The sequence below is a fragment of the Ranitomeya imitator genome, chromosome 6 (assembly GCF_032444005.1).
Source record: "Ranitomeya imitator isolate aRanImi1 chromosome 6, aRanImi1.pri, whole genome shotgun sequence".
In the NCBI taxonomy this organism is placed as follows: domain Eukaryota; kingdom Metazoa; phylum Chordata; class Amphibia; order Anura; family Dendrobatidae; genus Ranitomeya; species Ranitomeya imitator.
The window spans coordinates 429,490,089-429,516,520 of record NC_091287.1 but is presented as its reverse complement, the minus strand read 5'-3'; the positions used below and the strand labels follow the sequence as shown (position 1 = coordinate 429,516,520).

Genomic DNA, 26,432 nt, shown 5'->3' with positions numbered 1-26,432 from the left:
AAACACTAGGCATAGGTATGGCAGAATATGGCGCATAAAGACTGAATCCCTAAAAAGATCCTAATGAAACTTGGAAGATAACGTTGTTGTACTAATATGAACTTATTCCAATAAAAAAAACGGAGCTTAAAACCGTTATTCGTAATTCTTACCAAAGTGATGATGGGAGAGCCTGGTGTTGATGCTTGACTTCAGTAAGGTACAGTCACACTTAGCGACGCTGCAGCGATATAGACAATGAGCCGATCACTGGAGCGTCGCTGTTTGTCGCTGTAGAGACGTCAAACAGAACGATGCAGGAGCGATCCAGTGACGTAACGGCGACTCGCTTATTGTTCTCGCTCCATGTAAAACGTTGCTGGCGTAGTTGTTTTTTATGTCAAACATGACGATACACGCCGATCTAGCGACCAAATAAAGTTCTGGACTTCTAGCTCCGACCAGCGATGGCACAGCGGGATCCAGATTGCTGCTGCGTGTCAAACACAACGAGATCGCTAATCAGGACGCTGCAACGTCACAGATTGTTGTCGTTCTCGTTGCAAAGTTGCTGAGTGTGACGGTACCTTAAGATATGCCCCAGCTAGCATGTCCACTTACTCTGCATTCTGTGGTTGCTGGGTACTGGATGTGTGAGAGGAGGGTTTATAAACTATCTCAAGGTAGACAATATTAGGCTAGGTTCTCATTGCGTTAGGGCAATCCGTTTAGCGCTAGGGGATTGCGCTAACTCAATGTCTTTTTAGGGGTCGCGTTAAACGTCCCCGCTAGCGCTAGCTGCAAGCAGCGTCCGAGGCGCGCCACAAAAGAACGGCACATCGCTAGCACGTGCCGAAAATGGCACGCACTAGCAATGCGCTTTAACATTGCTGGCAATGGGAGCGCTAACGGACACGTTGCACGGCGTTAATTTCGCCGTGCAACGCTGTCTGTTAGCGCTCACCCGAAAACGAAATGAGAACCTAGCCTTAATATTATCTCACTCAAAACATCCCCCTCCCTCTCTCAATTCAGGTACACAGAGAAGGGAGTTGTAAGGCTATGTGCACACGTTCAGTATTTTTCGCGGTTTTTTTCTATAAAAATGCGATAAAAACGTGAAAAAAACGCTTACATATGGTTCCCAATCATTTCAATGTAATCCGCAAAACGTGCAAATGTTGCGATTTTTTTTTTTCCGCGAAAAAAAACAAATCGCGGAAAAAAAAGCAACATGTTCATTAATTCTGCGGAATCGCTGATTTCCCGCACTGTAAAAAAATCTACCATAGGTATAGACTAATATGACTAAAAAAATCTACCATAGGCAAAATCTACCATAGGCATAGGTATAGACAAATATGACACATAGGGTTTTAGTATTTTCCTGGGAGCAGGGCTGTGTATGGGGGCAGCCTGTATTTTGGGAGACTGATGTGTGCTGCATTATTGGTGATTGTATGCGCTCCAGTACAGGCTTCCATCCTTCTGACTGTTCTGCAGGCCAGTATGGATGGGGCCTCCAATATGGCTCTCTGTGCAGTTCTATAGAACACTTTCATGGGGGATGTGATCATAGTAACATAGTAACATAGTTAGTAAGGCCGAAAAAAGACATTTGTCCATCCAGTTCAGCCTATATTCCATCATAATAAATACCCAGATCTACGTCCTTCTACAGAACCTAATAATTGTATGATACAATATTGTTCTGCTCCAGGAAGACATCCAGGCCTCTCTTGAACCCCTCGACTGAGTTCGCCATCACCACCTCCTCAGGCAAGCAATTCCAGATTCTCACTGCCCTAACAGTAAAGAATCCTCTTCTATGTTGGTGGAAAAACCTTCTCTCCTCCAGACGCAAAGAATGCCCCCTTGTGCCCGTCACCTTCCTTGGTATAAACAGATCCTCAGCGAGATATTTGTATTGTCCCCTTATATACTTATACATGGTTATTAGATCGCCCCTCAGTCGTCTTTTTTCTAGACTAAATAATCCTAATTTCGCTAATCTATCTGGGTATTGTAGTTCTCCCATCCCCTTTATTAATTTTGTTGCCCTCCTTTGTACTCTCTCTAGTTCCATTATATCCTTCCTGAGCACCGGTGCCCAAAACTGGACACAGTACTCCATGTGCGGTCTAACTAGGGATTTGTACAGAGGCAGTATAATGCTCTCATCATGTATATCCAGACCTCTTTTAATGCACCCCATGATCCTGTTTGCCTTGGCAGCTGCTGCCTGGCACTGGCTGCTCCAGGTAAGTTTATCATTAACTAGGATCCCCAAGTCCTTCTCCCTGTCAGATTTACCCAGTGGTTTCCCGTTCAGTGTGTAATGGTGATATTGATTCCCTCTTCCCATGTGTATAACCTTACATTTATCATTGTTAAACCTCATCTGCCACCTTTCAGCCCAAGTTTCCAACTTATCCAGATCCATCTGTAGCAGAATACTATCTTCTCTTGTATTAACTGCTTTACATAGTTTTGTATCATCTGCAAATATCGATATTTTACTGTGTAAACCTTCTACCAGATCATTAATGAATATGTTGAAGAGAACAGGTCCCAATACTGACCCCTGCGGTACCCCACTGGTCACAGCGACCCAGTTAGAGACTATACCATTTATAACCACCCTCTGCTTTCTATCACTAAGCCAGTTACTAACCCATTTACACACATTTTCCCCCAGACCAAGCATTCTCATTTTGTGTACGGTATCAATCGCTTTGGAAAAATCGAGATATACCACGTCCAATGACTCACCGTGGTCCAGCCTATAGCTTACCTCTTCATAAAAACTGATTAGATTGGTTTGACAGGAGCGATTTCTCATAAACCCATGCTGATATGGAGTTAAACAGTTATTCTCATTGAGATAATCCAGAATAACATCCCTCAGAAACCCTTCAAATATTTTACCAACAATAGAGGTTAGACTTACTGGCCTATAATTTCCAGGTTCACTTTTAGAGCCCTTTTTGAATATTGGCACCACATTTGCTATGCGCCAGTCCTGCGGAACAGACCCTCTCGCTATAGAGTCACTAAAAATAAGAAATAATGGTTTATCTATTACATTACTTAGTTCTCTTAGTACTCGTGGGTGTATGCCATCCGGACCCGGAGATTTATCTATTTTAATCTTATTTAGCCGGTTTTGCACCTCTTCTTGGGTTAGATTGGTGACCCTTAATATAGGGTTTTCATTGTTTCTTGGGATTTCACCTAGCATTTCATTTTCCACCGTGAATACCGTGGAGAAGAAGGTGTTTAACCCCTTCCCGACCTTTGACGCCACGTAGGCGTCATGAAAGTCGGTGCCAATCCGACCCATGACGCCTATGCGGCGTCATGGAAAGATCGCGTCCCTGCAGATTGGGTGAAAGGGTTAACTCCCATTTCACCCGATCTGCAGGGACAGGGGGAGTGGTAGTACAGCCCAGGGGGGGTGGCTTCACCCCCTCGTGGCTACGATCGCTCTGATTGGCTGTTGAAAGTGAAACTGCCAATCAGAGCGATTTGTAATATTTCACCCATTATAACGGGTGAAATATTACAATCCAGCCATGGCCGATGCTGCAATATCATCGGCCATGGCTGGAAATACTAGTGTGCCCCCACCCCACCCCTCCGATCGCCCCCCCACCCCCCCGATCTGGCCGGTACACTGCTCCGGCTCCCCTCCGCCCTGTGCTCCGCTCCCCCCCGTGCTCGTGTCCGCTCCCCCCGTGCTCCAATCACCCCCCCGTGCTCCAATCACCCCCCCTGCACTCCGATCCACCCCCCCCCCGTGCTCCGTTCCACCCCCCCGTGCTCCATTCCAGCCCCCCCGTGCTCCGTTCCACGCCCCCCGCGCTCCGTTCCACCCCTCCCGCGCTCCGATTCCCCCCCCCGTGCTCCGATCCCCCCCCCCCCCCGTGGTCCCCCCCACCCTATCATACTTACCGATCCAGCCGTGGTCCCGTCCGTCTTCTCCCGGGCGCCGCCATCTTCCAAAATGGCGGGCGCATGTGCAGTGCGCCCGCCAAATCTGCCGGCCGGCAGATTCGTTCCAAAGTGCATTTTGATCACTGAGATATAATCTATCTCAGTGATCAAAATAAAAAAAATAATAAATGACCCCCCCCCCCTTTGTCACCCCCATAGGTAGGGACAATAAAAAAATAAAGAAATTTTTTTTTTCCCACTAATGTTAGAATAGGGTTAGGGTTAGGGGTAGGGTTAGGGGTAGGGGTAGGGTTAGGGTTAGGGCTAGGGTTAGGGCTAGGGTTAGGGTTAGGAATGTGCACACGTATTCTGGTCCTCTGCGGATTTTTCCGCTGCGGATTTGATAAATCCGCAGTGCTAAACCGCTGCGGATTTATGGCGGATTTACCGCGTTTTTTTCTGCGCATTTCACTGCGGTTTTACAATTGCGATTTTCTATTGGAGCAGTTGTAAAACCGCTGCGGAATCCGCACAAAGAAGTGACATGCTGCGGAATGTAAACCGCTGCGTTTCCGTGCAGTTTTTCCGCAGCATGTGTACAGCGATTTTTGTTTCCCATAGGTTTACATTGAACTGTACACTCATGGGAAACTGCTGCGGATCCGCAGCGTTTTCCGCAGCGTGTGCACATACCTTTAGAATTAGGCTATGTGCACACGGTGCGGATTTGGCTGCGGATTCGCAGCAGTGTTCCATCAGGTTTACAGTACCATGTAAACATATGAAAAACCAAATCCGCTGTGCCCGTGATGCGGAAAATACCGCGCGGGAACGCTGCGTTGTATTTTCCGCAGCATGTGAATTCTTTGTGCGGATTCCACAGCGTTTTACACCTGTTCCTCAATAGGAATCCGCAGGTGAAATCCGCACAAAAAACACTGGAAATCCGCGGAAAATCCGCAGGTAAAACACAGTGCCTTTTACCCGCAGATTTTTCAAAAATGGTGCGGAAATATCTCACACGAATCCGCAACGTGGGCACATAGCCTTAGGGTTAGGGTTGGAATTAGTGTTGTGATTAGGGGTGTGTTGGGGTTAGGGTTGTGATTAGGATTATGGCTACAGTTGGGATTAGGGTTAGGGGTGTGTTGGGGTTAGTGTTGGAGTTAGAATTGAGGGGTTACCACTGTTTAGGCACATCAGGGGTCTCCAAACGCAACATGGCGCCACCATTGATTCCAGCCAATCTCGTATTCAAAAAGTCAAATGGTGCTCCCTCACTTCCGAGCCCTGACGTGTGCCCAAACAGTGGTTTACCCCCCACATATGGGGTATCAGTGTACTCAGGACAAACTGCGCAACAATTACTGGGGTCCAATTTCTCCTGTTACCCTTGTGAATCTAAAAAAATGCTTGCTAAAACATAATTTTTGAGGAAAGAAAAATGATTTTTTATTTTCACGGCTCTGTGTTGTAAACGTCTGTGAAGCACTTGGGGGTTCAAAGTGCTCACCACATATCTAGATAAGTTCCTTGGGGGGTCTAGTTTCTAAAATGGGGTCACTTGTGGGGGGTTTCTACTGTTTAGGCACACCAGGGGCTCTGCAAACGCAACGTGACACCCGCAGACCATTCCATCAAAGTGTGCATTTCAAAAGTCACTACTTCAATTCCAAGCCCCGGCATGTGCCCAAACAGTAGTTTACCCCCACATATGGGGTATCACCGTACTCAGGAGAAACTGGACAACAAATATTGGGGTCAAATTTCTCCTGTTACCCTTGGGAAAATTAAAAAACTCTGGGCTAAATAATTATTTTTGAGGAAAGAAAACGTATTTATTATTTTCACGGCTCTGCATTATAAACTTCTATGAAGCACTTGGGGGTTCAAAGTGCTCACCACACATCTAGATAAGTTCCTTTGGGGGTCTAGTTTCCAAAATGGGGTCACTTGTGGGGGGTTTCTACTGTTAAGCCACATCAGGGGCTCTGCAAACGCAACGTGACGCCCACAGAGCATTCCATCAAAGTCTGCATTTCAAAACGTCACTACTTCACTTCCGAGCCCCGGCATGTGCCCAAACAGTGATTTACCCCCACATATGGGGTATCAGCGTACTCAGGAGAAACTGGACAACAACTTTTGGGGTCAAATTTCTCCTGTTACCCTTGGGAAAATAAAAAATTGCAGGCTAAACGATCATTTTTGAGAAAATAATTTTTTTTTTTTTTTCATGGCTCTGCGTTATAAACTTCTGTGAAGCACTTGGGGGTTCAAAGTCCTCACCACACATCTAGATTAGTTCCTTTGGGGGTCTAGTTTCTAAAATGGTGTCATTTCTGGGGGATCTCCAATGTTTAGGCACACAGGGGCTCTCCAAACGTGACATGGTGTCCGCTAATGATTGGAGCTAATTTTCCATTTAAAAAGCCAAATGGCGTGCCATCCCTTCCGAGCCCTGCCGTGCGCCCAAACAGTGGTTTACCCCCACATATGGGGTATCAGCGTACTCAGGACAAACTGGACAACAATATTTGGGGTCCAATTTCTCCTATTATCCTTGGCAAAATAGGAAATTCCAGGCTAAAAAATCATTTTTGAGGAAAGAAAAATTATTTTTTATTTTCATGGCTCTGCGTTATAAACTTCTGTGAAGCACCTGGGGGTTTAAAGTGCTCAATATGCATCTAGATAAGTTCCTTGGGGGGTCTAGTTTCCAAAATGGGGTCACTTGTGCGGGAGCTCCAATGTTTAGGCACACAGGGGCTCTCCAAACGCGACATGGTGTCCGCTAACAATTGGAGCTAATTTTCCATTCAAAAAGTCAAATGGCGCGCCTTCTCTTCCGAGCCCTGCCAAGTGCCCAAACAGTGGTTTACCCCCACATATGAGGTATCGGCGTACTCGGGAGAAATTGCCCAACAAATTTTATGATCCATTTTATCCTACTGCCCATGTGAAAATGAAAAAATTGAGGCGAAAAGAATTTTTTTGTGAAAAAAAAGTACTTTTTCATTTTTACAGATCAATTTGTGAAGCACCTGAGGGTTTAAAGTGCTCACTAGGCATCTAAATTAGTTCCTTGGGGGGTCTAGTTTCCAAAATGGGGTCACTTGTGGGGGAGAGCCAATGTTTAGGCACACAGGAGCTATCCAAACGCGACATGGTGTCCGCTAACGATGGAAATAATTTTTCATTCAAAAAGTCAAATGGCGCTCCTTCCCTTCCGAGCCTTACCATGTGCCCAAACAGTGGTTTACCTCCACATGTGAGGTATTGGTGTACTCAGGAGAAATTGCCCAACACATTTTAGGATCCATTTTATCCTGTTGCCCATGTGAAAATGAAAAAATTGAGGCTAAAAGAATTTTTTTGTGAAAAAAAAGTACTTTTTCATTTTTACGGATCAATTTGTGAAGCACCTGGGGGTTCAAAGTGCTCACTATGCATCTAGATAAGTTCCTTGGGGCGTCTAGTTTCCAAAATGGGGTCACTTGTGGGGGAGCTCCAATTTTTAGGCACACGGGGGCTCTCCAAACGTGACATGGTGTCCGCTAAAGAGTGGAGCCAATTTTTGATTCAAAAAGTCAAATGGCGCTCCTTCCCTTCCAAGCCCTGCCGTGCGCCCAAACAGTGGTTTACCCCCACATATGAGGTATCAGCGTACTCAGGACAAATTGGACAACAACTTTCGTGGTTCAGTTTCTCCTTTTACCATTGGGAAAATAAAAAAATTGTTGCTAAAAGATAATTTTTGTGACTAAAAAGTTAAATGTTCATTTTTTCCTTCCATGTTGCTTCTGCTGCTGTGAAGCACCTGAAGGGTTAATAAACTTCTTGAATGTGGTTTTGAGTACCTTGAGGGGTGCAGTTTTTAGAATGGTGTCACTTTTGGGTATTTTCAGCCATATAGACCCCTCAAACTGACTTCAAATGTGAGGTGGTCCCTAAAAAAAATGGTTTTGTAAATTTCGTTGTAAAAATGACAAATCGCTGGTCGAATTTTAACCCTTATAACTTCCTAACAAAAAAAAATTTTGTTTCCAAAATTGTGCTGATGTAAAGTAAACATGTGGGAAATGTTATTTATTAACTATTTTGTGTCACATATCTCTCTGGTTTAACAGAATAAAAATTCAAAATGTGAAAATTGCGAAATTTTCAAAATTTTCGCCAAATTTCCGTGTTTATCACAAATAAATGCAGAATTTATTGACCTAAATTTACCACTAACATGAAGCCCAATATGTCACGAAAAAACAATCTCAGAACCGCTAGGATCCGTTGAAGCGTTCCTGAGTTATTACCTCATAAAGGGACACTGGTCAGAATTGCAAAAAACGGCAAGGTCTTTAAGGTCAAAATAGGCTGGGTCTTGAAGGGGTTAATATGTTAGCTTTTTCCTCGTCATCTACAACCATTCTTTCCTCACTATTTTTTAAGGGGCCTACATTTTCAGTTTTTATTCTTTTACTATTGATATAGTTGAAGAACAGTTTGGGATTAGTTTTACTCTCCTTAGCAATGTGCTTCTCTGTTTCCTTTTTGGCAGCTTTAATTAGTTTTTTAGATAAAGTATTTTTCTCCCTATAGTTTTTTAGAGCTTCAATGGTGCCATCCTGCTTTAGTAGTGCAAATGCTTTCTTTTTACTGTTAATTGCCTGTCTTACTTCTTTGTTTAGCCACATTGGGTTTTTCCTATTTCTAGTCCTTTTATTCCCACAAGGTATAAACCGCTTACACTGCCTATTTAGGATGTTCTTAAACATTTCCCATTTATTATCTGTATTCTCATTTCTGAGGATATTGTCCCAGTCTACCAGATTAAGGGCATCTCTAAGCTGGTCAAACTTTGCCTTCCTAAAGTTCAATGTTTTTGTGACTCCCTGACAAGTCCCCCTAGTGAAAGACAGGTGAAACTGCACAATATTGTGGTCGCTATTTCCTAAATGCCCAACCACCTGCAGATTTGTTATTCTGTCAGGTCTATTAGATAGTATTAGGTCTAAAAGTGCTGCTCCTCTGGTTGGATTCTGCACCAATTGTGAAAGATAATTTTTCTTGGTTATTAGCAGAAACCTGTTGCCTTTATGGGTTTCACAGGTTTCACTTTCCCAGTTAATATCCGGGTAGTTAAAGTCCCCCATAACCAGGACCTCATTATGGGTTGCAGCTTCATCTATCTGCTTTAGAAGTAGACTTTCCATGGTTTCTGTTATATTTGGGGGTTTGTAACAGACCCCAATGAGAATTTTGTTACCATTTTTCCCTCCATGAATTTCAACCTATATGGACTCGACATCCTCATTCCCTTCGCTAATATCCTCCCTTAAAGTGGACTTTAGACAAGACTTTACATAGAGACAAACCCCTCCTCCTCTCCGATTTTTACGATCCTTTCTAAACAGACTGTAACCCTGTAAGTTAACTGCCCAGTCATAGCTTTCATCTAACCATGTCTCGGTTATTCCCACTATGTCAAAGTTACCTGTAGATATTTCTGCTTCTAGTTCTTCCATCTTGTTTGTCAGGCTTCTGGCGTTTGCGAGCATGCAGTTTAGAGGATTTTGTTTTGTTCCAATCTCCTCACTGTGGATTGTTTTAGAAATGTTCTTACCTCCCTTCTGAGTATGTTTTCCTGGGTCGTCTTTGTTCGAGTCTAATGTTTTTCTTCCCGTCCCCTCTTCTTCTAGTTTAACGCCCTCCTGATGAGTGTAGCGAGTCTTCTGGCGAATGTGTGTTTCCCAGGTTTGTTGAGGTGTAGTCCGTCTCTGGCGAGGAGTCCATCATACCAGTAATTCACACCGTGGTCTAGGAATCCAAATCCTTGTTGTCTGCACCATCGTCTTAGCCAGTTGTTTGCATCAAGGATCCTGTTCCATCTCCTGGTGCCATGCCCGTCTACTGGAAGGATAGAAGAAAAAACTACCTGTGCATCCAGTTCCTTTACTTTCTTCCCCAACTCTTCAAAGTCCTTGCAGATTGTCGGTAGGTCCTTCCTTGCCGTGTCATTGGTGCCAACATGTATCAGAAGAAATGGGTGGACGTCCTTGGAGCTGAAGAGCTTTGGTATCCTATCGGTCACATCCTTGATCATCGCACCTGGAAGGCAGCATACTTCTCTTGCAGTTATGTCCGGTCTGCAGATGGCTGCTTCTGTGCCTCTCAGTAGTGAGTCTCCCACCACCACCACTCTTCATTGCTTCTTGGCTGTACTTTTTGCTGTCACTTGTTGCTGTGTGCCCTTTTCTTTTTTGCTTGCTGGTATTGCTTCATTCTTAGGTGTGCCATCTTCATCCTCTACAAAGATTTGATATCGGTTCTTCAGTTGTGTGGTTGGTGATTTCTCCATGGTCTTCTTGCTTCTTTTGGTCACATGCTTCCACTCATCTGCTTTTGGAGGTTCTCTGACACTTTTTTCACCTTCTGTGACCAGTAGAGATGCTTCTGTTCTGTCTAGAAAGTCTTCATTCTCTTTGATGAGTTTCAAAGTTGCTATTCTTTCTTCCAGACCCCGCACCTTTTCTTCTAAAAGGGCCACTAGTCTACACTTCTGACAGGTGAAATTGGATCATGCGGTGTCTGGCGGACACACGGGTTACCCTCCACAGTTAGTGTCACTTTCACTTTCTGTATTGTATCTGGTGTGGGAGAAGCTTCTGTGCGCAGATAAGCCATGGAAGGCTATGTGCACACAATGAGCATCTACGGCAGATTTTTCTGCAGTAAAAATGCTGCGTACAATACACGTTTTTAGGTGCATTCACCCCACCCCCCCAAACAATTCATTTCAGTGGATTTGAAATGACATTCTGAAGATTGAAAAGGGAAAAAAAAGCACATGCTGCTCGTTTTGTTTTTATAAATTATTGCAGATGTGAACCTTTTTTAATTATCTGCGGCGTGTCAGTGGGTGATAGTGATGGGACAAAACCTGATTTGACCATGGGAGTGTGTATGAGGGGCATAAATAGTGCAGAAAGTGCTAAGCCATTCAGTAAAGGGGTCTTCCAGGGTTAACAAGTGGTCACCTGCTCACTGGGTGTCTGCCAGCTGTTAGTCTCGGCTGGGTCCTTCACACATAACGTATCTTAGGGCTCCTGTTCTTCCTTGGAGACAAGTATACAGCGCAGAGGAGTGACTGGGGCAGCGGGTGACCAATATGGGTGGTGTAACACACATGAATGGAGTGGCAGGACTCCTGCCTGGCGTCTCCCTAAAACCAGAGAGGAGTTTCTCTTACTCTGAGGGTCTCTGGCTCTGTATTACCGTAACAAAGACTGCAGAGTGTGATGTAGTGTATCTGCCATATACCGGGGAGAAACCAGGACGCCGCAAACACTGGGGGAAGGATCACCGCTGGCGGTGCTGGAGGTGTTGTCACATGCTGTAGAAGTACACTTTGGGTATTTACTTGTGTGGTTGTGTTTTTCTTTCCTCTTAGAATACAGTTTGTGTTAAATCAGCTCTGTACTTAGTTATTATTATGAGCCTGTCAGGCCTCTAGGTGTGTGACAAGTCTCAATCTCGTGTGTATATGGGCAGAGACGTGTCCGTCACCAGCATCGGCTCTGGGAAGAACCGGCCAGAGGTGCCCACAGACTGGTCTGCTCTCCGCATCTTCAAAGAATATTTTCTGTAAGTTGCCAGAGCGCGTCAGAGGAACCTGGCTGCAGTCGCGCATCTAGATCCTGATTCATGCTGCCTGTGCTTTGGGTAACATGGATCACCTGACAAATTCTCTGAATGTGTTCATGCACCTCAAATTGATCCTTATCCCTCACATAATGTACATCCGATGGTTGGACAATCCTGCAGAAATTGGCGTCATTAGCAGATGTGTATAGGGGCCTTAAAGGGAACCTGTCAGCAGGATTGTGCTCAGTAACCTACGCACAGTGTCAGGTCGGCGCCATTATACTGAATACAATGATGCCTTGGTTGATGAAATCCGTCTTGTGGTTGTTGTTTAATCTTTATTTTCAGTTAATGACATGCTGGTGCTCCGGGGTGGCCTGGAGGGGGGTCTGCATGTGGTGCCCTGATTAGGTATTCATAAAGCAGACTGGTCACTGATCCCTCACTGACCTGCCCCCTCTCAGCTATCTCTACTATGCAGGCACGGGCGGCGCCATCCTGGAGGAGGACATTTTTTTTTTTCTTCAGTAAGATGGCGCAGTAGCAGCTATTAGGTCACAGGTATAGACACTGATAGCTACGTGGCTGCGCAGATGTGATGGGCGCCACTTTCAATAGTTTTTTTTTTTTCTCCTAGCTGAATAACATGAAAAAAATGTATTACTGGCACATAAAACATGCAATTATGCTGCAGAGCAGGTGCCACGGCCGACACCTGCCTGCAGATTGTGTGTTTATTTTTATGTTACATTATGTACAGATATTCATTATGTAAATAAACTAGGGGGCGGGTCAGTGAGGGATCAGTGACCTGTCAGCAGGCTGCATTATGAATATCTAATCAGAGCACCACATGAAGACCGCCCCGGAGCACGAGCATATCATTAACTCAAAACTAAAAATAAAGATTAAACAACAACCACAAGACGGATTTCATCAACCCAAGTATCATTTTAATCAGTATAACGGTGCCGACCTGACACTGCATGTAGGTTACTGTGCACAATCCTGCTGACAGGTTCCCTTTAATTGTATGTGTTTTTATTGCTGTATTTAATAAAGATTGACATTTATTATGATTTGTGAGGGTTTTCTCAAAGTTAATTTTAATCAATTGATCTAGGAATAATGAGTATACTGACATTGCAGCACACAATCACAACTGATTCTTTGACGTAACACATTTTTAAAAAACAGACAGTAAAATGTTTTATCTCTGTATACGCCTTTCGTTCCTCCCCCGCCCAGGAGCTGTGATATGATCAGACCATGATCCTGCAGGTCAGACACAGACAGTACACAGTACACAGCAGGGGCACATTTATAAGATTATCTCAGCACAGGAACATTTTATTTATACACATCCAATTGTGGAAGTTATTATTATTATTCCAAGATCTATTGATTAAAATTTAGCGTTCAAAATTAACTTTGTTTATGGGAAAACACCGTCTCCAGTGGTTTATTATTTATATAAATAAAAATTATTATTATTATTACAGTGATGACATGCTGTACATTAACGTGACCACAACAGCCAATCACTGGCCTCGACTATCTTTCTCTACGTGAAGCCACTGATTGGTTGCAGCAGTCACAAGTGTTAGCATCACTGCAAGAAAGTGGAGTGAGACCGCTGGGCACCACCAGAGTGTGGCGGCCTTGGAGCTGTTCAAAAAGATAAAAACTAATGATGAGGGAATGTGCTTGGATAGGGTGTTATCCCAGCATGCTTGGGTGCTAACCAAGTGACTTCGGCGTGCTAGAATAATAGACAGATTCCTTTTAAGAGGCTTATGGTGTGCCCATAATTCCTATTCTTTTGGGTCCGAAGACATGCTGCCAGGACAAGAATTGCAGCTGAAATACCAATGAGAAAATATGGCTGCTGTTAAGTCTTGCTCGATCGAAAACGCTGAATGTTCTTATAGACCCTCCTTACCATGGGCCCGACCCTGCCTCTGTGGGGAGGACGGGCGCCCTCCTTACCATGGGCCTGGTTTCTGTGGGGAGGACAGGCGCCCTCCTTACCATGGGCCCGACCCTGCCTCTGTGGGGAGGACGGGCGCCCTCCTTACCATGGGCCTGGTTTCTGTGGGGAGGACGGGCGCCCTCCTTACCATGGGCCCGACCCTGTCTCTGTGGGGAGGACGGGCGCCCTCCTTGCCATGGGCTCGGCCTCTGTGGGGAGGACGGGCGCCCTCCTTACTATGGGCCCGACCCTGTCTCTGTGGGGAGGACTGGCGCCCTCCTTACCATGGGCCTGGTTTCTGTGGGGAGGACGGGCGCCCTCCTTACCATGGGCCCGACCCTGTCTCTGTGGGGAGGACGGGCGCCCTCCTTACCATGGGCCTGGTTTCTGTGGGGAGGACGGGCGCCCTCCTTACCATGGGCCCGACCCTGTCTCTGTGGGGAGGACGGGCGCCCTCCTTACCATGGGCCTGGTTTCTGTGGGGAGGACGGGCGCCCTTCTTACCATGGGCCCGACCCTGTCTCTGTGGGGAGGACGGGCGCCCTCCTTACCATGGGCCTGGTTTCTGTGGGGAGGACGGGCGCCCTCCTTACCATGGGCCCGACCCTGTCTCTGTGGGGAGGACGGGCGCCCTCCTTACCATGGGCCCCGCCTCTGTGGGGAGGACGGGCGCCCTCCTTACTATGGGCCCGACCCTGTCTCTGTGGGGAGGACTGGCGCCCTCCTTACCATGGGCCTGGTTTCTGTGGGGAGCACGGGCGCCCTCCTTACCATGGGCCCGACCCTGTCTCTGTGGGGAGGACGGGCGCCCTCCTTACCATGGGCCTGGTTTCTGTGGGGAGGACGGGCGCCCTCCTTACCATGGGCCCGACCCTGTCTCTGTGGGGAGGACGGGCGCCCTCCTTACCATGGGCCTGGTTTCTGTGGGGAGGACGGGCGCCCTCCTTACCATGGGCCCGACCCTGTCTCTGTGGGGAGGACGGGCGCCCTCCTTACCATGGGCCTGGTTTCTGTGGGGAGGACGGGCGCCCTCCTTACCATGGGCCCGACCCTGTCTCTGTGGGGAGGACGGGCGCCCTCCTTACCATGGGCCTGGTTTCTGTGGGGAGGACGGGCGCCCTCCTTACCATGGGCCCGACCCTGTCTCTGTGGGGAGGCACGGGCGCCCTCCTTACCATGGGCCCCGCCTCTGTGGGGAGGACGGGCGCCCTCCTTACCATGGGCCCGACCCTGTCTCTGTGGGGAGGACGGGCGCCCTCCTTACCATGGGCCCGGCCTCTGTGGGGAGCCAACTGCGGAATCGCCACAGCAATCCAGTGCTGCCCCCTCATTTAGATACTAGTGGGAGTGTCTGCTCCATGACATGTCTGAAACTACACTTATACGTTACCGTTAATTTTGGCAATAATTTTGTTTCTTTGGCGAGCGCGTTCTCTCGTCCCTTTTTAACATTTGTCATGTAAGAAAAGTTTACTCAAGTGTGAGAATGTCTTGAAGGTGGCTTCTGTGGGAATGTTAATCACTTTTTTCTATTCTCTTTTCTATAGGTGGGGGCTTTAGATTTACTCAAAGAACTTAAAAACCTTCCGATGACTTTGGAGCTTCTTCAGGTAAGCGTCTGGACTTGATCCTACAAAAACATGTACAGATCAATAACATGGATTACAGACCTATTTATCCAGGCTTATTTCTGCCCCCAATCAACAATATGGAAGTCAATCTGTGCTGGTTTATGGCCCCCTTAAAAGCTGACAAAACTGTATGGAGGCTGTTCTGACCCCATACAGCGTGCATGATGTCTGCAGAAAATCCTGTTAGCACAATGTGCTGCCTACAACGATGACTTCATGGCTCACATAAGTGGATTCGTTCAGATGAAGGATGAGTGTTTTGCTAGTACGTTGTCATGTCTCCATGGAGGCTGATGGTATTAAGCGATGTGCTCCGCCATCGCTACTGTAACGTTGCCATAGGCCCACATTCACCAGACAGACATCAAGTGTATTTTTTACCTTTGCTTTCTGGATCAGCTCCTCCATACTGTTTAACTGTGCTCTCCTATACAGAGAGCCTGCGAGCGGAATATATTCCAAGCAGTGTGAGTAATATTTTTTTTTTTTTTTTTTTTAACTATGATCTCTATGGTGGTCACATGAAAAAGCATTCACCCTGACTGGCCACCTTTGGGAATATTAAACCTCCTGGAGACTATGGAATGTACCTAGTGTTAAATCAATGGACCGCATGGGGGCTCAGTGGCTAGCACCCTGACTTTGCAGCGCTGGGGTAACACCAAGGAGAACATCTGTAAAATGCGTGTCTGTAGGTTTCCTTCCTCATTCCAAAGAACTACTGATCGTGAAATGAAATAGCGGGTGTTCCCACTGGGGAAGTGGGAGCAGTGCTGATATCTGTCGAATGCTGTGGAGTAGGATGGTTCTATGTAAGTAAACAGAACTTATTGTGGGGTCGACTCTTATTCTCCATGCCACCATATTTGGTCAAAATGCAAAAACAATTAAGATGTAGAATACCAATTTTATATTGGTCTTTTTGTATAGAAGTGTTTTTTATGTCCCCACATTCCATGGGCCGTATCTTTCTTAATCTGTTAACATATCATTATGGAGGCTTGGGTTTTATAGGATGACCTATTTCTTCCTATAATAAAATATTTTGTAAAGGAAAAAGGTATCTGGTTATTTTTGTTTTACACAAAACGTTTTCCAGGATTCTAGTCCGAAAAAGGTGACTGCAGCATGTGATTATAGGATTAAGCGACGCACTGCTTTATACATTTGCCTTTCTAGATTTCTCTGGGATGCGTTGGTACATATGCAGGCTCCTCCAAAAAGCCTTTCCCAAAAACCGTGGGCTGCACCTTGAGTTTTGGTTTTCAGTGTCTTTCCTCTAATCAGTAATGGACCATGCCATTGGGGCGCCCTGTTCCCTAACTACTCGCCGCTAAGATTTACACTGCAACATCGGACGTCCTGACAGGTGAAAATCCTTTTAGTTGAGAGGGTTCTGGAAGGTGACATTAGATTATTACAAAGATTCATATCGTTCTAATGGAGGTGCTATCTAATCAGTTTGTAGCCAAGGAGTCCACATCCACGTTGACGTGTAGGGGAATATTGCAGGAGGGTTTTTGGAAGGTGCTGTTCTTTTCGCTCTATGAAAATAAACTTTCTTAGGTCACATACAGCCTAAGGCTATGTTCACGCTTTGCGTTTTTTGCTACGTTTTTCTCTGCAGGTAAAACCTGCTCTATTGGCAGTAAAGAAGCATCTTAGAAAAAAACATGAATAAAGTTAGTTCTAAATACATGTATTTTACAGAAATGACTGCAGAGCTCATAGGTCCTATATTAAATTACATTTTCAAAGTTCATGTAAGAACAAGCTGCTTTGCAATTTACATCTACGGTAATTAATTTCTCCATTCTCCAGAACAGAGGATTTTTTTTTTTATTTAAAGGGAACCGGTCATCAGGATTATGTACAGTAACCTACAGTGTCAGGTTGGCGCCATTATACTGATTAAAATGATACCTTGGTTGATGAAATCCGTCTTGTGGTTGTTTAATCTTTTCCGTTTTGAGTTAGGGTACCGTCACACTATACGATTTACCAACGATCACGAACAGCGATACGACCTGGCCGTGATCGTTGGTAAGTCGTAGTGTGGTCGCTGGAGAGCTGTCACACAGACAGCTCTCCAGCGACCAACGATGTCGAGGTCTCCGGGTAACCAGGGTAAACATCGGGTTACTAAGCGCAGGGCCGCGCTTAGTAACCCGATGTTTACCCTGGTTACCAGCGTAAAAAACAAACAAACAGTACATACTTACATTCCGGTGTCTGTCCCTTGCCGTCTGCTTCCCGCACTCACTGACTGCCGGCCATAAAGTGAAAGCACAGCACAGCGGTGACGTCACCGCTGTGCTCTGCTTTCACTTTACGACCGGCAGTCAGTCAGTGCGGGAAGCAGACGGCAAGGGACCTGACGGACACCGGCATGTAAGTATGTACTGTTTTTTTTTTGTTGTTTTTTTTTTTACATTTACGCTGGTAACCAGGGTAAACATCGGGTTACTAAGCGCAGCCCTGCGCTTAGTAACCCGATGTTTACCCTGGTTACAAGCGAACGCATCGCTAGATCGGTGTCACACACAGCGATCCAGCGATGACCGCGGGAGATCCAGCGACGAAAGAATGTTCCAAACGATCTGCTACGACGTACGATTCTCAGCAGGATCCCTGATCGCTGCTGCGTGTCAGACACAGCGATATCGTATGGATATCGCTGGAACGTCACGAATCGTACCGCCGTAGCGATCAAAATGGCACTGTGTGACGGTACCCTTAGATATCCGGGGCGGCCTGTGGGGGGTGTTTATGTGGTGCTCTGATTAGGTATTCATGTGTATGGCTTATGACAGGTTACTGATCCCTCACTGACCTGCCCCCCTATTTTACATACTGAAAATAATATCCTGCTGACATGTTTCCGTTCATACCATACTGATAGGGGTAGTACAGTCATGCCTGAAAGTTTTGGCACCGTTGAAATTGTTGCAGGAAAATTTTCTCCCAGAACATTATTGCAATTACACATGTTTAGTTATACACGTTTATTTCCTTTGTGTGTATTGGAACAACACAAAAGAGGAAAAAAAAAGGCAAATTGGACATGATTTCACACACAACCCCAATATAGGCCTCACAAAATTATTAGCATCCTCAACTTTAATATTTGGCTGCACACTCTTTGGAATAAATAATTGCAATCAATTGCTTTCTTTAACCATCAACAAGCTTCTTATACCTCTCGACTAAAATTTTGGATCACTCTTATTTTGCAATCTGCTCCAGGTCTCCTATTTGAAGGCACCTTCTCCCAACAGCAATTTTAAGATCTCTCCATGGTTATTGAATGGAATTTAGAACTGGACTCATTACTGGCCACTTCAGAACTCTCCAGTGCTTTGTTTCCATTCATTTCTGGGTGCTTCTTGAAGTATGTTTGGGGAAGACCCATGCTGGAAGACCCATGACCTGGGATGCAAACCCAGTTTTCTGACACTGGGCACTACATCAAATCCTTTGGTAATCTTCAGATATCGGTGTCGGTGGCCTGAGAGTCCATGTGAGCGGACGTGCGGCTGTGAGCTCCCGCCGCTGTACATACCAAAATCCTGCAGAGCCGCTGCTGTTTGGTCCCTGTGGGGGCTTATCGGTGCGGGGAGACTTGCAAAGCCCAGTGGCGCTGAGCGGTAGCGCTTGAACCGGCGAAAATGACAAGGAGACGGCAGAAGGACGCGGGAGCCGGGGAGGCAGGCGCAATCCAAGATGGCGCCGACACAAGGGAAAAGGCAGACAAGGAGAACGCCGCATGCAGAAAGCGTATGGAGGTAGCGGCAAAGCTCCAGCAGTTTGCGAGAGCGGAGGCCGCAGAGGAGGGAGCCGGAGCTGAGACCGAAGAGGAGGAGGAGGAGGAGAGCCCAGCAGGAGAACATGAGGTACAACAGGGGAGAAAGGAGAGTAAAATGGCGGTGGCAGAAGGGGGACCCGAGGAAATGGCGCCAGAAGCTGAGCCTACCCTAAGAGACGTTTTTGCGCTGGTTTCTTCATGTAAACAGTCTCTGACCTTACAGATACAGGAGGTTAAGGGGGACACAGCCCAGATAAACGCAGCCATGCAGAAGATTGACAAACGTGTGGGGGAGGTAGAGGAGAGAGTGAGCACTGCAGAAGATCATATAGTACAGCTGCAAAAAGCAGAGAAAAAGTTCACTCAAGCAATAGCTGAATTGGCGGCAAAAAATGAGGACCTTGAGAACAGGTCCAGAAGAAATAATATTCGCATAGTGGGCATCCCTGAAAAAGCTGAAGGGAGGAATCCAACGGAATATATTGAAAAATGGCTTTTAGAGACATTTGGAGATACGGTGCTAACAAAAGTGTTCGCGGTAGAGAGAGCGCATAGGGTCCCACCGAAACCACCTGTCCCTGGAGCGAATCCCCGTACCATGCTCGCCAAAATTCTAAACTATAGAGACAGAGACATTATCCTGAGGAAGGCCAGAGACATGACGGATCTGACAGTTGAAGGCCAAAAGATTGCTATCTACCCGGACTATTCTACTCTGGTGCAGAGACAACGGATGATGTTCACGGGTATAAAGAGACGGCTGAGGGAGTTGGGAGTGCAGTATTCCATGATGTTTCCAGCAAGACTGAGGGTGGTGGCGTTTGATAAAATTTATTTTTTTCAGAAGCCGGAGGAAGCTACCCAGTGGATCGATATTAATGCTAAAAAGCTTAAAGGAAAAGGAGACTGAAACTGTGGGAAGAGTCTGATTTTGGTTACTTATTTGTCAGGGGGCATAGAGTCATGTGATTGACAAACCAAGGGGTACGGGTGGCGAAGAAGGGAGCTGGATTATATTCAGTTAAAGTTAATGGGATGGTGTAATCGTTGTTGGGAAGGAGGGAGGAAGGGTAAGCGGCATACTTTAAGTGTATGTAGGTTTCTTGCGTGTGTAAATAATTCTATGTTTAAAATCTGTTGAGATATGTTATTTTTCAAAATGTCTGAAATCCTGTTATGTACAGTGGTGGGAGGAGGGTTGGGAAGGTAATGCCAAACGGAGTGTTCGCTATGGGCGATGATGCCCCACTCTTGAAAAGAGGTGGAATGGTTAGATGTGTGGGGGGATGGGTAGTTAGACAGCTTGTGCTCAAAAATGATGATACTTTTAGTAAAGATGAGTCAAGTGATGGGGACCCGTTTTAAAATTTTGAGCTGGAATGTGAGAGGCCTAGGGGAGAAATCCAGACGTGCAGCGTGTTTGCAATATGCAAGAGACCAACGGGCCTCAATGATATGCTTGCTGGAGACACATTTGGTAAGGGAGAAGGTGGATGTTCTGAATAGACGGTGGATTCAGAAGGGTTATCATTCTACCTTCTCCACGTATGCAAGAGGAGTCTCAATCTTGGTTCCAGCGGGAGTTCAGTATGAGGAGGCGAAGGTATATGTGGATGTGGAGGGACAGTATGTACTAATTCGGTGTATATTGTATGGAGTGATGCTGTGTGTTGCCGCGATGTATATTCCGCCTCCCTACTCTAGCAGGAAAATCAGAGAAGTAATGGAGCGTGTGGAAAGATGGGGACCGACACCGTTAATAATTATCGGAGATCTAAACAACATCTGTGATGACTACTGGGACAAAAATAAAAATACTCAGAATAGGTCGGAGGGACACATAACATTTGGCACCTATATACAGGAGATAGGTATGATTGATCTTTGGAGGGTTAGACATGTTGGAGAGAGAGGGTACTCATGTTATTCACCAGCACATACCACACTCTCTAGGATTGATATGGCTTTGGGTAACAGGATTTTTGACACACTGGTTGGGGAGGTGAGATACCTGCCAAGGGCCTTGTCGGACCATAGTCCAATTGAAGTAGAGGTTAGATTGGAGGGGGCACGGTCGACAAGTGGGAGAGAATGGAAGATTCATCCCAATTGGTTACAGAGTATTGAGTTGGAAAGTATAGGACGAGAGGTAGCCGAATTCTTTCTCTTAAATGATGGAAGCACTGATGCTCTTACAATCTGGGATGCAATGAAGGCGTATCTGAGGGGACTACTGTTTAGGGACATTAGTAGGTGTAAGCGGAGGACGAGAGAGGCAGAAAAAGCGGCAGTTGAGGAGTTGAAGGAAGCAGAAGATGGGATGGCTACACTGGGAACCCCTGAGGCAGAGAAAAGGATGAAAAGCGCACAAAATCATTTGGAAAAGATTCTGTTAGGCAAAGCTGAGAGGAAGCGGGATTTCCAAAGGGTTTTGTTTTATCAGGAGGGAGAAACAGTGGGACATATGCTGTCGGTAGTGGCTGCTGCTCAGAGAGGTTCTTCATATATACACTCTTTGGAATCTGCAAGTGGAGGTAGAATTACGGAAACGCCTGAAATCTTGAGGGCCTTCGCGGACTTCTATGCAGATTTGTATTCCTCTCGGATTGGTGATTCGGTTGAGGACACTCTGACTTTCTTGGAAGGTCTGGATCTGCCGAAACTGAATGAGGCAGATAGGGAGAGCCTTGAGGCCCCTATCACTGAGGAGGAGTTGAGTCGGGCATTGAAGTCCATGGCTAATGGGAAGGCGCCTGGGGTCGATGGGCTACCCGCTGAGATCTATAAAGGGTTGGCAGAAGTGTTGATTCCTAGATTAAAAATGGTACTGGAGGAAGCTAGGTCCTGTGGGTGTTTGCCAGCCTCTATGAGAGAGGCCATAATAGTGGTTATTCCAAAGAAGGATAAGGACTTGGGGAAACCGGAGTCGTACCGCCCAATTTCTTTACTAACAATTGATGTCAAGCTTTTGGCCAAGGTGTTGGCTCTCCGACTCTCTAGTGTTATTGCGAGTCTGGTGCATTCGGACCAATCTGGCTTTATGCCTGACAGATCCACGGCGATCAATTTGCGCAGGTTGTATGTAAATTTGCAGGTAGAGTCTGATAACGGTGGTCGTAGAGTGATTGTATCGCTGGATGCACATAAGGCGTTTGACAGTGTCGAATGGGGATACCTCTGGCAGGTGCTGGAATGTATGGGGTTTGGTCCGCAGTTTGTGGCCTGGATACAGCTGCTGTATTCATCACCGTCGGCTAGAATTAGAGTGAACGGGGAGCTGTCTCGACCTATAGGGCTGGCTAGGGGTACTAGGCAGGGATGCCTGCTCTCACCCCTCCTGTTCGCGCTGGCTGTAGAACCTCTTGCCGCTAAGATTCGGCAGTCTGATAGGGTCCCTGGGTTTAGGTATGGGAAAATAGAGGAAAAAATAGCGCTATACGCGGATGATGTTTTGCTGTTCCTGGCGGATCCAGACGATTCACTAAGAGGGGCCATTGAAATTGTTGAGAGATTTGGTGCTGTGTCAGGATTGACAATTAATTGGGATAAGTCGGTTCTTTTTAGGGTGGATGACGTAGGTGAGAATGTAAGTGAGGATGTGGGTGATGAAAGGCTACAGGTGGTTTCCAAATTTAAATACCTTGGAATATATGTCTCGGTGCCAATTACGGAGTACCTACAAAGAAATTTGGCTCCTGTTATGGGGATACTCAAGGCGAAGGTAGATGCCTGGAATAAATTACATCTATCGGTCGTCGGTAGAGTAAACCTTATTAAAATGGTCCTGATGCCTAAAATCCTATATGTTTTACATAACGCACCAATTTGGATCCCTAGGGGGAAGTTCAGGCAGATTAATGCCCTCTTTAGAAGTTTGATATGGGGTAGACAATATCCACGTATTAGCCTGGAGACGCTTCAGCGACCCAAGGAGGATGGTGGTTTGGCTTTGCCCAACCCGGAAATATACTTCCTTGCGGCTCAGAGCCAGCATTTGAAGGGCTGGGCGCGAGGGGCGTCATCCAGTGCAGTACAACATCTAATGGAAGAGCTGACGGACCGACGACCGATGGTCAGGTGTTTGGAGGATGGCGCTTTGGGGAAAGTATACCCAACCCTGTTCCTGATTCGAAAATTATGGAATAGACTAAGGCAGATTCGTGGGGTTACAGGGTTGACTAAATTCACACCGATATGGTCTAATAACAATTTAAAGGAATTTGAGGCTTTGGGAGGACTGATGGAATGGCAGAATAAGGGAATTTGTTTTGTTCGCCAGATAATTCAGCAGCAAGCATTGAAGTCCTTTTCTCAATTGCAGGAAGAATTTGGGCTGCGATCCACAGGGGTATGTCAGTATGCGCAGATGAGGCATGCCTTTAGAGCTCAGAAGAAGAAGGTGGATTTCAGAATTCAGGATGATATTGTGTTGGAGTATGTGTGTGGTGACGGGACTACAAGGGGAGTTATTTCCACTCTGTATAAGGACCTAATGCACACGTTTTTACTAGATTTCCCTATAAAGGCGAGAGCTAAGTGGGAGAGGGATGTAGGACCGATGGAAAATGAAACCTGGGAATCGGTGATGGAGTGGATTCCGCGACTATCCTTGAGTGTACCATATAGATTCTCGCAGTTATATATTCTGCATAGAGTATATAAATCTCCGGAAGTGCTATACAGAGCGGGATTGCGTGCCAATTCTGAGTGTCCGAGGTGTACGAGTGAGAATGCTGGAATATATCACATGATGTGGACGTGTCCTAGGCTGGCTGCTTTTTGGGTGGTGGTTTTGAGCCGGGTTGAAGTAGCGTATAAGTGTAGAGTTCTTAGAGACCCGATGGTATGCGTGCTGGGATATATGGAAGAAATTGGAGTTGATAATACTTGGAAGGTTGCAATTGCTAGGCTACTCTACATGGCAAGGAAAGTGATAGCACGAAATTGGATTAATGTGGAACCACCTACGAGAAGGGAATTTCTCCAATATGTTCAAAATGGTTTAAAATTGGAAAAGGGGGTGTACAAAAAAAGGGGGAAAATAGATATGTATAATGAGATGTGGTCTCCTTGGCTTGAATTGGAATGAGGAGTATAGATGTCGAGTTTCTTAAGATCTGGATTAGGATAAACTACACGAGGCAGATAATGCCTCAGTGGGGTATAGATTGGGAATGAGCTGTCTTAGGGGGGTGGGGGGTAGTTGGGGTAATGTTGGGGTGTATTGAAATAAGAAAACGTGCATGTGATATAATGCAATGTAAATGACATCCGGATGTTCTTTATTTTGTTAATAAAAATTTATTTAAATAAAAAAAAAAAATCTTCAGATATCATAATGCCTTTCACACAGTCAAGACACCAAGGGGCAGAGGCAGCAAAACATCTTTGAAAATCCACCATATTTGACTGTAGGTACTGTTTTTATTTGTAGGCCTGATTACGTTTTTCAGTATAATGATATGCTTTACCAAACAGGTCCATCTTGGTCACAACTGTCCACATGACCCTTTCCCAGAAGTATATTGTCTTGCGTATATTTTGGCTAACTGCAGTTTAGTTTTTTTGTCAGCAGTTGGGGTCCTCCTGGGTCTTCTGCCATAGCGTTTCATTTAATTCATATGTTGACAGGTCGCACTGACATGGATTCACGCTCAGCCTGCAGGACAGCTAGAACTTCTCTGGAAGTTGATTGGAACTGCTTATCATCTATCCAGACTATCGCATTTGGCAATATTTCATCAATTTTTCTCTGCTGTCCAGGGAGATTAGCTACAGTGCCATGGGTTGTAAAGTTCTTGATTATGTTGCTCACCATGGACAAAGGAACATCAAGATCTCTGGAGATTAACTTGTAACCTTGAGATTCTTGATATTTTTCAACAATTTGGGTATTCAAATCCTCACAGATCTTCTCTCTGTTCTCCATGCTTCGTGTGGCACACAGACACACAATGCAAAGCTTGAGTCAGCTCACCCCCCCCTCACCTTTTTTTTTTTTTTTCTGGTTTTCCTGTTACTTGTCACAGGTGAGTTAGAACGAACACCTGAACCTTTCGTATGTACAACAGTGATCTTTATTCTGTAAGTTACATTGCATCAATGCTGCTTACACTGAAGCGTCCCATAATTTTTTTTTGTTTTTTTTAACCCAGGAAGTTAGTGTTAAAAAATAGGGGGAATAAGTTGTGTACCTCTCTCCGGTCCTCGGATCTCCTCTACTAGACAGCTCCAGCCGTGTCCTTGTTCGTCAGAAGCCCTGCTGTAAATTCTGACGGGCTGTTACACCTGCTGGTGGCCGCATGTCTGCAGGTTGCTGAAAATTTTCCACTAATGTTAGTGTCTGTTTCATATCACAGGTGGGTTACACTGAACCCAAATTGTGAGAATTATATAATTGGGATATCCACAGTGTCCCATAATACATATTGCCCCCTCCATCACCTAGGTCAGGGGTGAGGAATCCTTCTTCTTTTTTTTTTTTTTTTTTTCTCCTCTCCCTGTGAAGAGTCCTTTGGATATTTATACCATCCTTCGGGGGCTGTATAAATCCTGCACGAACTCCATCCACAAAGTACGTCCTGACACTGGCAGTGGTTTCGGGATGTAAAATTTCATTGCATGCGTCTTCGGTTTATGTAGTAAACACTGCATGCTCACAGAGCAAGAGGAAACTAAATGTCTGGCAGTTGTCAAAATATTTTATTATACATTGCTTATATAGCGCTATCTTATTCCGCAGTGCTCTACTGACATTATCATCACTATCCCAATGGGGCTCACAATCTAAATTCCCTATAAGTATGTCTTTGGGGTGTGGGACGAAACCGTAGAACCCAGAGGATACCCACATAAACTCCATGCCCATGTTGTCCTTTGTGGGATTTGAGCCCAGGACCCCAGCGCTGCAAGGCTGCAGTGCTAACCACTGATACAGCTGCCGACCTAAACACTGCGGTCCTTGGGAATCTGCCCGGTGGTTGGATAAAAGGTTGAGGGCAGTAAACGCAGGCCTGAGGTTCCCCACCCCTGATCTTGGTAAATATCTGCCCCATCGATATATTCACAGCTTTGTCAGAGAAAGTTCTAGTGTCCGCTGCCAGACCTGGTGACTGGAGCACAGCCCACCTGTTGGTGCTGGTACCATTGCTGTACACTCAGTGTCCATTTTGGTAGTCGATATAAAATGGACCGACTCCTAAAATATATAATTGGGTACAGTAGTACAATGCAGGATGTGCTGTAAATGTTTTCATCATAATTTGGGAAAGTTATGGAATGTCCTAAGAATGTCTGTTCTGTTCCTAATCTAAAGATCTCTGCTTTTAGTTGAGATGAATCTATGCTGCACTTTATGTACATGCTCAGTAGTGAGGCAGTGCTGTGGAGTCGTAGGTGAGATGAATCTGTGCTGCACTTTATGTACATGCTCAGTAGTGAGGCAGGGCTGTGGAGTCCTAGGTGAGAT

At 45.8% G+C, this 26,432-nt stretch overlaps 1 protein-coding gene across 2 annotated transcripts in view; it reads left to right on the top strand.

Moving 5' to 3' along the window:
• TCEA1 (transcription elongation factor A1) overlaps window positions 1-26,432 on the top strand; it is a 152,946-nt gene that overhangs the window by 88,671 nt on the left and 37,843 nt on the right. For both annotated transcript variants that reach the window (XM_069731349.1, XM_069731351.1), the window contains one exon: window positions 15,076-15,138. In XM_069731349.1, coding sequence (XP_069587450.1) covers window positions 15,076-15,138 — 63 coding nt within the window. The remainder of the gene's footprint in view (window positions 1-15,075; window positions 15,139-26,432) is intronic.